Genomic DNA, 13,063 nt, shown 5'->3' with positions numbered 1-13,063 from the left:
TTTGTCTAGAAAATTCCAATTCAAGCAAAGCTGATTCACTCCTTACAAACTGCACATGTGCTTAAGAAAATACCCTACAACCAGTCAAAGAAGTCTGAAGTAACTGTGCAGGTGTTGGAAACTTCTGATTCTTGCAGTGCACCTGTCAATGTGTATGAGACACTTTCCCTCGACTATGTGTGGTCTGAAATTTGGGTTCTTCTTATTGACTAATTGTGTAGAAATACATTTTTCTTCTTTTACCAGGCATGATTGTAAAAGACCAAATAGAAGATCCACTAGGTGATCGTTTTAACAAATTTTTTAGTACCAAGATACTGACAAAATCAATTCCTACATGGATTTTAAAAAATGCAATCTTTTTACCTTTGGCAATTTAGTTTTCAAAAACTGTGATTAGACAGACTTAATATTCCATTTATGAGAGAGGAAGGGATGGAGGGAGAGAGAGAGAGGAGAGGAGGGGAAGAGAGGAGGAGAAAGAAAAGAGAGAGAGAAAGAGAAAGGGATAGTTAGGTGATGAAAGACTTCTAGGCAGAGCACTTCAAGCGGCTATCCTAAGTTTGCATGAAAGGTTTGGCCTTCTGAATGTGATGCCAAGGGAAGCAGTAAATGAAATAGCTTACTTTACAGTCATATTTTAAAAAAAATACCCTGAAATTTAAAAGTATTAAAACTAAAAGGAAGATAAAACCAAATACACCTTTCAATCTTAAATTTATTACTTACAATGATTTAAAATCTGATTCACTCTGGATGTGTATAAATGCATGTTTTGATGTCCATCTAGTTTTGTCTCTGAAATAAATGGTTTTGTTACCATTTCATAGTACCAGAAAGCTAATTGCTGTTCAGTTTTTTTGCCTAAGGAACTGAACAAACATAAAAATAAGAAAAGAAATACCATATTAAGTTACACTTTCCACATATACATACAAATTTTTAAAGCCACTGAATTTATTAATTTAGTTTCTTCATTTTATAACATTAAAATAAAGACAGCTATAAATAATATATTGTCATTAAGCTTAATTCCTTTCTCTAGGTGGTAGGAAAGGTTACATAGGAGAGAGGCATAGTGAATAAGTAGTAATAAGCATAGACTAAAATAGGTGTTTTATAAGGCTAACATGTTCTGCAGATTCCAAGTATGAAAATTAGAAGTATATTATTAACAGTTCATTTTTCTCTCCATCCCTTGTGTCCTATTAAATCTTGTTTCCATTTTAAAGGAAGAAGAGGAAAAAGACATTGAGGAAGAGACTGTTGAGAATCCTGGTAGAGACCATGCCACAAACCAAATACGGAGAAAGGAACCCCCGGTGTCTACCACGGCACACTACAATCGCATGGGGACTGGGTACAATGAGGCCAAGACTAACCGATCTCCAGCTAGAGGAGGTGACCTCTCCGGAAAGGCTGCTCTTCCCAACACACCTTTGAATTCCACTCCCCCACCAGGCCCTCAGTTGGCCACAGCAAAGGAAATGTTTTTGTTTTCTCAGACTGAACTGCCACCACACACTGTGGAAGGTACTTCATCCTCCTTAAATGATGACTCTAAAACTATTCTTAGATTTCCACAAATGAACTTGTCTGGGACTGTAGACTCTTTAAACACAGTTTCTATAACAGAATATCCAGACGTGTCTACAGATATCAGTGAGGAAGACAATTTATTAACTGATTTCAAACTTGATAGTGGAGCTGATGATTCTTCAGGCTCTAGTCCTGCAACTTCTGCTATGCCATTCATCCTTGAAAACATATCAAATGGGTATATATTTTCTTCAGAAAATCCAGAGGCAATCACATATAATGTCGTTAAGCCAGAATCTGTGAGAAATGCTTCAGAAGATTCGTCAGGTTCAGAAGAATCACTAAGAGATCTTTCCACTGGTACAAGTGTGTGGTTTCCTAATTCCACAGATGATACAACCCAGCCTGATACTGGATCAGGTAAAGAGACCTTTCTCCAGAGTAACTACAGTGAACCCTACACTGATGAATCTGAGAAGGAAACTGAGTCCATTTCTCCAGGCCCCGTGGTGTCACAGGGCCCCTCAGTCACAGATATGGAAATACCACATTATTCTACATTTACCTACTTCCCAACCGAGGTGACACCACATGCTTTTACATCATCCTCTGGACACGGTTCTGCCTCCACCATCGCTGTGGTACAGTCGCAGACGACTCAGCCAGTGTACAACGGTGAGGCATCTCTGCAGCCCTCCAACAGTAGTGAAGTTTTTCCGCTAGTCACCCCTTTGTTGCTTGACAATCAGATTCTCAACACTACCCCTGCTGCTTCAAGTAGTGAGTCGGCCTTGCATGCTACACCTGTATTTCCCAGTGTCGATGTGTCATTTGAATCTACCCTGTCTTCCTATGATGGTGCACCCTTGCTTCCATTTCCCTCTGCTTCCTTCAGTAGTGAATTGTTTCGCCATCCGCATACAGTCTCTCAAATCCTTCCACAAGTTCCTGCAGCTACTGAGAGTGATCAGGTATCCTTGCATGCTTCCCTGCCAGTGGCTGGGGCTGATGTGTTATTAGAGCCCAGCTTTGCTCAGTATTCTGATATCATGTCACATCAGACCAGTATTCATGCTGCTTCAGAGACACTGGAATTTGGTAGTGAATCTGGGGTCCTTTATAAAACACATATGATAGTTTCTCAAGTTGAGCCATCCAGCAATGATGTTATGATGCATGCGCATTCTTCAGGCCCTGAACTTTCTTATGCCTTTCTTAATAATGAGGGCTCTCAACACATCTTCACTCTTCCTTCCAGTTCTTCAATACCTGTGCATGAGTCTGTTGATGTATCTTATCCGGGTTCAATATTTAGCAGCCCTAGCCAAATATCAGTGCCTAAGTCTTCGTTAATAACCCCAACTGCATCACTGCTGCAGCCTACGCGTGCCATCTCTGGTGATGGAGAGTGGTCTGGAGCCTCCTCTGATAGTGAATTTGTTTTACCTGACACAGATGAGCTGACAGCCCTTACCATTTCTTCACCTGTTTCTCTAGCTGAATTTACACACACAACATCTGTATTTGATGATAATAAGCCGCTTTCTAAAAGTGAAGTAATATATGGAAATGAGACTGAACTAAAAATTTCTTCTCTCAGTGAGATGGCTTACCATTCTGAAAGCACAGTCATGCCAAACATGTATGATAATGTAAATAACTTGAGTGGGTCTTTACAAGAAACATCTGTTTTCGTTTCTAGCATGCATCCAGGGTCTCTTGCTTATACAGCCACTAAGGTTTTTGATCAGGAGATGAGTCAAATTCCAGGAAATAACTTTCCAGTTGAACCAACACATACTGTATCTCAAGCATTCGGTGACCCTTTGCTTAAATCTGTGTCTAGTGCAAGCTCAGAGCCGATATCTTCTGACCCTGCTTCTAATGAAATGTTACCTCCAACTCAGCTCCTATTCCATGAGGCCTCATCTCCTTTTAATACTGAAGTCCTGCTGCAGCCTTCCTTTCAGCCTTCTGATGTTGAAACCTTGCTTAAAACTGCTCTTCCAGCTGTGCCTGGTGATCCACTATTGATTGAAACCCCCAAGCTTGATAAAATTAGCTCTACAGTATCGCATCTCGTGGCATCAGATTCTGCTGCAAGTGAAAACATGCTGCCTTCTACATCTGTAACAGGTTTTGATATACTGGCTTCTAATACGCACTCTGCTGCCTTTCAAGGTTTAACAGTTTCTTACACAAGTGAGAAATATTTTGAACCAGTTTTGCTTACAAGCAAAAGTTCCCAGCAAGTCAAATCATCTTTGTACAGAAATGATGAGTTATTCCAAACTGCCAATTTAGAAATTATCCAGGTCTTCCCCCCGAAAGGAAGGCATGTATTTGCTACCCCTATTTTAGCAACTGATGAGCCACCAAATACATTTACAAGTAAGCTTACATATTCTGACGAAGCTTTCACTTCTGCCAAAAGTTCTAATACTAATGAGGTATTTGCTCCAACAGTTATTTCTGATACTCTGGGGTCTACTGATCATTCTGTTTCTTTGGAAAGTGGGTACATTTCTACTACCCCTATTCCTCCTAAAAGAGATGGTTCTGTGACGACAGCCAAGCTTCTGCTTCCTTCTAAAGCTACTTTTAAGCTGACTGACAGTGCGAGGTCTGATGTTGACTTAGCAGGTGGTGGTGAAGAAGGTGGTATTGATGATTATGATGATGATGATTATGATGACAAAGACAGTGATGGTGTATCCATGAATAAGTGTATGTCATGTTTATCCTATAGAGAATCACAGGAAAAGGTAACAAATGACTCAGACACTCAAGAAAATAATCTCGTGGATCACAATAATCCAGTGTTGAATTCATTCTCTGAGAATTCTGAAGAAGAAAATAAAGTCACAAGTACAATCTCAGACAGTGAAATTGGTGTGGACAGAAATCTTGATAAGTCAGCACCAAAAAATGTGCTAACCCAAAAGCACAAATATGCGAAAGAAGACGCTGACATTCAGATTGGTAGTGCCCTGCTTCCTCTCAGCCCAGAATCTAAAGTGTGGGCAGTTCTGACAAGTGATGAAGAAAGTGGATCAGGACAGGGCACCTCAGAGAGCCTTAATGATAACGAGACTTCCACAGATTTCAGTTTTCCAGACATTAATGAAAGAGATGCTGAAGGGGTCCTGGAGGCAGGTGACTCAGAGCAAACTCCTGGGTCCTCACAGTCCTCAACACCATCTGTTACCAGCGAGCACTCAGAAGTGTTCGACAGTTCAGAGGCAGGTTAGTTGTGACCAAAAGGACAGGATAAAGCATCTTGATGTTCGTGCTCCAAAAGTAAAACAAAAACATCATGGAACTATAGGAATATTTTAACAGCATATCAAAGTACTCAATAAATCAATTTATAGCTTTCAAGTAAAAATTCATTTCAAATGAATATTCATAATGATTTGATCCTTAATTGCTGTCCAAAATGTGTAAAGTATTTTTATGTATTGTTAATTTAGCTTATTCTAAAGGAGGCCTGTTATGTGTGGGAGCAATCATATGTGAATAATACGTTTTTAGTATACCAGTTTTAAAATAAGAGTGTGTCATTTTAAGATGATTTTAATTTACATATTTGGTTCTAAAATGAGTTGTGAACTAAATCTGATAGTAATATGTTACAAGCTTTCTCTCTGATGTGCCTATGGGATTCTTCAAATTAGGTAATTTATATATGCACATCACATGAGGAGCTGTAAAATCAATTTTATTGATAAATTTGGAGAACTAATAGTGAGCTTAAAAATTTTTAATATTTAGAAATTGTCTTTGTTTTAATCCTATTTTATAGCCTTAAGAGGGCAGTGCAAACCAACAAATATAATTTTGTGGTTGCTGCTATATATCTTTCTAAATTAAATAATAGACATTAATATGCACAATATGTATAGGTATTGAATACAAGATGTAGAAGACTAGGAGATTTTCCATAGAGATGCATTTCATTTGTTAATGTGTTTTATGCAAATTGGTTTATTGGCCAGATGTTTCTTTAGAGTAGATTAGTTGCAGCATATATAATACAGGTGTCTGCTTTATATACTAATGGGTAAAAGGAAATTTACTCCCATTAAGCATGAGAAATACAGGTTAATTTCATTCATTTGGTAGTGGGTTTGTAAGTTGCTTTTACTAAATTGTAAAGTTTTTAAATTAACAATGAAAACATTCAGTATTAACAAGTTAGAAGGGAGAACAATGTAATCTTGCTCTCTTATTACAAAAAAGTGAACATAATATAGATGTACCACAATCTCTTCAGGATATTTTTCTTTTTTGTTATTTTCATCCTTTGAATTAGTTGTATGGTTTTCTTAGTGGAGCAACAATTAAAAGTTTGTACATTGTGATAGAGAAGTTTATGTTCTGTATTCTGATTTCATACCCTTATAACACTGAAATTTCAATTTAAACTAGTAGACTCTTTTATATGAGAATAAATAATGAGTTTCTAGGTCCCAATATTCATTAGTATTTTTACACATTAGCATGGCTGAAGTTTTGTCTATCCTTAATAATACTGGTTGGTTTTTGAGTATTTATTAGATTTATATTAAAGAAAAACATCAAGAATTCATTTCTTTGTTTAATAGATACTGACAGCTATATGTTGTTAGATTATACTTAGTACTTGTACTCAATGCACTAGAACAAGTTTCTCTTTGACACACTAATTATATTTATTTATTGTTAAGAATATGTTCTACCTCTAATGAGGAAAAATGCAGTACTATGAATATAACACCTAGCATCACGAAGTGATATGATGAAGTACAGGCTAGAACAAGATAAGAGAAAAATTCTTGCCTGATTTAAAACTGTATCTGTAAAAGTCATATGTAGTTGTTTTACTAACTACTGAATGTACCTCTTAGTCTGAAATATAATTTATGCCATATTTTAAAAATATAAAATAATTTATAAGACATATTCCTCAAAATAATATGAATAAGGCAGTTATTAGTATCTGCAATTTATAAATGAGTAAACAGAAATCCAGGGACACTAGATTACTTGAAGCAGGCCACATAAAAAACAAGTGCAAAACTAAGCATAGAAATGTGTATTACTAGCATCTGTCTCTTAGAAAGTATATTCTAAGAATAGGAACAATAAAATGGATGTAATGCTTAAGCTTTAATACCAAAATTATAGTGCTTTAGTCTCAAAACATAGTATAAAATATTAATTTTAGGTTTTTCCTGATAGACTATTCGTAGATTCTTGTATTGTCATTAGGTAGTTTGTGCACACTACTAACTCATTTCAAAACACTAAAATCATCTTTTATTCTCAGTGATGTTTTAAAATATTGATTTTAGTTCTTTATTTCCTAATAGCTCATCTACAGTACTGAACCATATCAGAGCAGTTATTTTGGTCCCACTTAAATGAAAATAAAACCAATCCAACTAGTTGTTTCTCATTACAGTATACAAAGTGACCAGCTGATTGCCTGTTCTTTCACATGGTATGCCATCTTGTATAAAATCCCTAACTTCCATATGTATAATTATCAGTCTCACTTCTCAAAATGCATAAAATCAGACCACCCTGAGAACTTAGAATATAAGTCTGTATGCAAGACTGTATGTGTATGCATGTGTCTATATAGTGCATGCATGTAAGCATGATATATTTGGTGCATATTTCTTCTCTTGTGTTTTATATGTCTTCCATATTAGGTGTATGTATGCACATGTATCTATATATATGATATGTATTTTTCTATATATACATTCATATATATAATGTTATAAATATTTGTGATCAATATTTATATAAACTTACTTTGTACATATCTTAATCTGCATAATTTATGTAAGCTTACTTTGTATGTATCTTAATCTTCATCTTTGATTCTAAAACAGCATGGATTAACATCACCTTTAGAACTCATCAAACATTTTGCTTAGCCTTACCCAAGAGTTTCTGATTCAGAAAATTCAGTGTAGCTAGGATGAAGCCCAAATTTGTATTTCTAACAAGATACACATGATGCCAATCCCACTGCTCTGGAGAATCATGGTTTAAGAATGATTGATATAGTAACACTAACCACCATTATAATTAGTAGATAAGAATTTTGCTAAGTGGATTATATCCTTTATTACTCTCAAAGGTCTTTTCCATGTATGTAACAATAGTTAGAATAGGAAAAATATAAAGATAACCCTAATTGACTAAGACAGTTTTTTCAGTTTTGCAAGGAACTGTTCAAGGCACTCATTATCAAATTATTTAGGTGCCTAAATGAGTTTGAACACAATACATAATTGTAAAAGCATGTCATTGACCTAAAAAACAGTTGAAACTTTGACTGTTGTTATAGGAATGTTAACTTTAGCCCAGGATTTAGTTGACTTCTAATATTTTCACTTTTTGTAAGGTTTTATGGTCATATAGTTTTATCATTATCAGTCATATCTTTTTGAATGCCACTTTTGTTCCCAGCAAATGAAGTTATAAGAACAAATACCTTTGGATGCACAGGGATCATTTACATTTCTCTGATACATTTCCTATATAAGGATTACATTCATGGCCTTTTCTGTCGTCACACCTAATTACCCAAAACAACCATTACAGTGAATCTTTAGCTTTCTGGAATTATATGTATTTAATGCCATGTATATGCATTCATATTAGTCCCAGATATCTTAAGCATTTGAAATTAAATTGATTCCCTTCACCTTGTGTCACTAATCATCATACGCTTGGTGCAACACATCAAATGCTCTAAGTGGAAGCATGTAAACTTTGATCAGAGACTTGAATTTAGCTGTCTGAGTAACTTTGTAGGTAGACAAGCAGGCGCTCTTGCTTTGTAGCAGTGTCAGCACATCATCATAAAAACAGGCAGCCTGCACTCCTGTTTTGGCTTCCTAGCAAACACACCTTAAAACAGAGGGAGGGATTATGACTGGCCACCAACATTGTTCTGAAACTCTCCAACAACTGTCTCTGTTACAGTGATTTTCAAAGTGATTATAAATAGCGTATGTGACAGGTCACAAAAATAGTTATTTGTCATCTTTTAAAAGCAACTGAAAGAACGTAGTTAGTTTTTTTCATTATTCCACTTGCATATTTGAGAACTTCTTAAATATATATGTTCTTTCAGTTTGTATAGCGTAAACAATATTTTTTACAGAAAAAGATAAAAAGCACATTCAATGTTACTTAAAAACAACTTGTATTTAGAATTAAAGTAGCTTACTACATTGAACGAATATCTTAATGTATAAAGGAGTACCTCTGATATTTTTCCTTATGAAACTATCAATTGCTAATTATTTACCCAATTACAGAATTAAAATAACCCATTTAAATTCATTTTACAAATTGAGATTACATAGGGTGATACACTAAGGAGCATGGTTTTTCTAATCGATTTTTAAAGTTGGATTGTTTTTTAATTTTAATAGTTCTGTTTTCCTTTAGCAAGTTTTTCTTGACAGTATTAAGCTCTTTTCTTCCCATGGTACTTCTGCTTTGAGTCATTACAGTTTTTCAGCTCTAATTGTTTGCTATACTTTCTAAATTTTATTTTAGTTAACTTGATTGTAGATTTTTGCATCGTATAGTAAGAAATCTTAAAGGTAAGTAAGAGCAGTGAAGGTTGCAGTTAATCAATTGGAAAGTGTTGTGATTTTCCTTCATCTTTAATATGAACTCTCTCAATTTTCTCTGACTGCAGAGGCCAGTAATAGTAGCCATGAGTCACGTATTGGTCTAGCTGAGGGTTTGGAATCTGAGAAGAAGGCGGTTATACCTCTTGTGATCGTGTCAGCCCTGACTTTTATCTGTCTAGTGGTTCTTGTGGGTATTCTCATCTACTGGAGGTAAGTTGAGGGTTCCTTTTACAAAATTTATTTCATAAAGCTGAGATTGTGCCTGTATTTCATCTGAAACATCCTCAAAGCATATTTGAAATTTTTTTTTTACCTGAGAGTCATCATTAACTTACTCAAGTAATTACAAATAAGGTGAAATTGTGAGTCCAAAGACACAATAATAGAAAGGTAGATTGTTCCTCATCCTTAATCAGTTAAAGTTAAAATAGAGAAATACTGACTTCAGTTAATGTTTAGCACAGTGTTTTAACAACTGCATTTCCGTGTTAATCTAATTAACATTCAAATGATATCACAACATTTCACATAAATCTTAAATTTTTGCCAACTGCTATATCACAAAGTTATTATTTGGCAAAACATAGTTTTGATATGATAAAAATAATTTTTAATATCAGTTAATTTGTATAGTACAGATGTCAATCCTGTATACTGATGGAAAACCATAATCTGTGAATAAAAGTAAAAACTAAGTATTTAAAATAGAAATACAGATATGGAATAAAGCTAATGACTATGTTAAGATGCACGCACTTTTGAAATTGTTTATCGTTTGCTTCAAGGATAAAATACAGCTTCCTTCACATCAATATCACATTAAAACTTTTAAAGGACAAGGATAATTGCAGTCATCATAACCTTCCATTCTGCTGCAAGCAGAACACACAAGTAATTAGTAGATTCGCTAAGGATGTAATATAAATCAGTAAAACTATCTGCTGGAAAACAAAAGTTTTATGATGATATAAGGGTTCATAACTGTAAGCCAAGAAAGAGCTTTGCTTAGTATTTTATATTTTTAAAAGAAAATTTTCTTCTTTATAATTAAATTTTTGTTCAGTTGCTTCATTCTGTTAATTCATATCACTATTCTTTGTGTTATTTCAAAATATACTGTCTCAGTTTATTCCAAAATATTTATTATAGTTACCATCTCCCATTTATCCAGTATCGTGTTGACTACTATCAGGAAATATCAAAATGGAATGAATAAATGAGTGTCACTGTTTTCAAGAAATTCATGCTTGTTATTGAAAAATGATTTGATAAAATACTATAACCAAGCACATGCACAGCAACTGAAATCTAACACTAAGAGATTAGAGAACACGGAATCTCATAGGCCAGATGAGCAGTATAAAATAGAACGTAGGATTGGAGGTCCCTAGGGCACAGGAGGTAGAGATAAAGACGAGCATTCGGGCAGGGCTATGGCAGGCAGGAGGACTGAATGTAAGAGTGAGCTGGATGTGATGAAATCAGTGAGCCTCGGGGCATGTAGTTGCATGTACATGGACGCTTGTTGGCTTAAGCAGAATGCTTTCAACTGTATTTCATGTCTGCCTTCCTTTATAGATCAGAGTAGACTGCAGACTATAGACAGCAAATAATATTTTCATTACACATCATGGATTAGGAGTCCATTTGTCTATTTCAAGAAGAAAAAAATCTTTCTTCAGCCTGTACCCTAGTGATAGCAGTTGTTGCATGTCTCTTTTTCCAGGGCATTCTACGGTCAGCAGAATGCTTCTAACATAGTACACAGTTACGTGTTTGTTCACAAAGCATTCGTTTGATTTTCTTCCGACATTCCTATCATATCTGGATATGTTTGTTCAGGTTCCTGGTTTCAAGATAATCTGTGCATTCATTTTTAAATTAATGGAGATTAATTTAAAATTTAATTTTTTAAACACATTTTAAGTAACATAAAAATAGAACCAAATTTTATTCTATCACTATTTAGTAAATAGTGATAAAGTTCCAATCAAGATGTCAGGTAATTTATAGTTATGAGATTGAAATATTTAGCATGGGTTTTGCAATCTCTATTACCATTTCCAAGTATATTTTCTGAAGAATAGGAAAACATTGTCTATTTAGTATGGTTTTATATTTCATGGACAAATTAAAAATTGTAATGGTGTTTATCCTTTATTGCTAATGAATTATCCTATCTGTATTGTGTGAGGAAAAAAAAAAGTGCCAACTGAAAACATATGACTCTAAATAATAAATTTTTGTCTTTTGCCCACAAATAGCATTTTACATGCCTTGAATAGAATGTTGTAGTTTAAATAAAAAACACTTTTATAATCAGCCAAGACAGAAAGACTTTAGACATTTCTGGAAATTATGGTCAGTGATGAAGTTTAAAAATCTGGTGACTTAAAAATAACTGTCCTGGCAGGTAGAGTTCTTATGAATTTTTCTAAATATATAAACATTTTTAAAACTTTAATTGGATAAAATTGATATATCATAAAGTCACCTAGTTAAATTTTACAGTTCAGTGGTTTTTAATGTATTTACTACTAATGATTACTTCGTACTGTGCTTATTGGAAATTTATATATCTGTCAAGAAATGTGAGTTCACATCATTTGTTGCTTCTCTTTATGGTTGTGTTTTTATATATTCTAGATACAAGTCGTTTGTAATATACCTAATTTTCAGTTATCTTCTCCCATTCTGTGTATGGGGTTCTCACTTTCTTAAAGATTTAAAGTACTAAAGTTTGTAATCTTGATTAAGTTCAGTTCATCCATTTTCCATCACTGCTTTTGCTTTTGATGCCCTAAGAAAGTGTGCCTTGCTCAAAGCCACAAAGACTTACTCTAGAGACTTACAAAGGTGAAAAACTTATATTTCCTAATTTCAAATATTGTAACAAAGCTATGGTAATCAGAAGAGTCTGGTATTGGCATAGAAGTAGATAAATAGACCAGTTGAGAGTCTGAAAATATGTGATTATGTCTGTGGTTAACAAATGTTAGACAAGGGCCCCAAGAATTTTCAGTAGAGAGACTAGTCCTTTCAACAAATGGTGCAAAGGAAACTAGTCATCCACATTAGAAAACCTCAAGTTGGAATTTTTTCTCACACTGTACAAAAAAATTGTATTCCAAAAAATGAGATAGATGTAAATGTAGAACCTAAAATCATAAAAATTCTTAGAAGAAAATGTAAACATTCTTCCAGCCTAATTTTAGGAGAAAAATCTCAGATACTACAATAAATCCTTTCATGTAATGGCCTCACAGAAGATGTTACTGTGTATTTACCTTGAGAGGAAGGATAGAGAAAACTGCAGGTAATGAAATCTAAGCCTGTTTCGCAGTTCTGTTTTGAATCTGCTCTATGGCCTTGGGTGTGTCATTTACCACCTATGGATACATGTTCTCTGTTTGCCAGGTTTGCAGTAAGTGCTTCTTGAGGGAATCTCTGTGAATGAATTTAGCATGCTGAATGTTGTTTCATATTTGCGGATGATTACTGGGAAATGAAGTAATAATTACACATTTCTAGCTTTTAATTCTAAATACTGTGATGAAAAGGTGTAAATTAAATAATCAGATTATCAGTGATTGATAGGACCTATGTCTACAAGTTTAAAGCAGTCATCACTTTTCCCTTCATGGCTGAGTGATAATTAGCAGGAGACAAAGTTATCAAAACTTAACACATAGACGTGAAGACAGTCACTGCTTATTCAGAACAGATGGACTATAGATACTGAATCTTGTCATACATTAAATAATATGCCTTGAAATTATTTTCCAGATGTTTTAGGATATAATTTACAGGAGCCAAGCCATAAGCTTCGAAGACACAAAGTGTCTTCAGCAGAAAGATTGTAACATAGTTCTTTA

At 34.4% G+C, this 13,063-nt stretch overlaps 1 protein-coding gene across 4 annotated transcripts in view; it reads left to right on the top strand.

Moving 5' to 3' along the window:
- The window catches only part of Ptprz1 (protein tyrosine phosphatase receptor type Z1), a 165,185-nt gene that overhangs the window by 122,216 nt on the left and 29,906 nt on the right, over positions 1-13,063 (top strand). For 2 of the 4 annotated variants that reach the window (XM_063241532.1, XM_063241528.1), the window contains exons 12-13: positions 1,233-2,214; positions 9,254-9,398. In XM_063241532.1, the coding sequence (XP_063097602.1) occupies positions 1,233-2,214; positions 9,254-9,398 (1,127 nt within the window). Of the gene's footprint in view, positions 1-1,232; positions 4,786-9,253; positions 9,399-13,063 lie in introns of all 4 variants that reach the window. The other 2 variants (XM_063241524.1, XM_063241516.1) reach the window with 1 other exon arrangement.

This window comes from Cavia porcellus, unplaced genomic scaffold, assembly GCF_034190915.1.
Source record: "Cavia porcellus strain 051 isolate PalLab524CR breed Dunkin Hartley unplaced genomic scaffold, mCavPor4.1 scaffold_2, whole genome shotgun sequence".
Taxonomy (NCBI): domain Eukaryota; kingdom Metazoa; phylum Chordata; class Mammalia; order Rodentia; family Caviidae; genus Cavia; species Cavia porcellus.
Note: the sequence above shows the minus strand (reverse complement) of the source record. Positions and strands in the feature narration are given on the sequence as shown.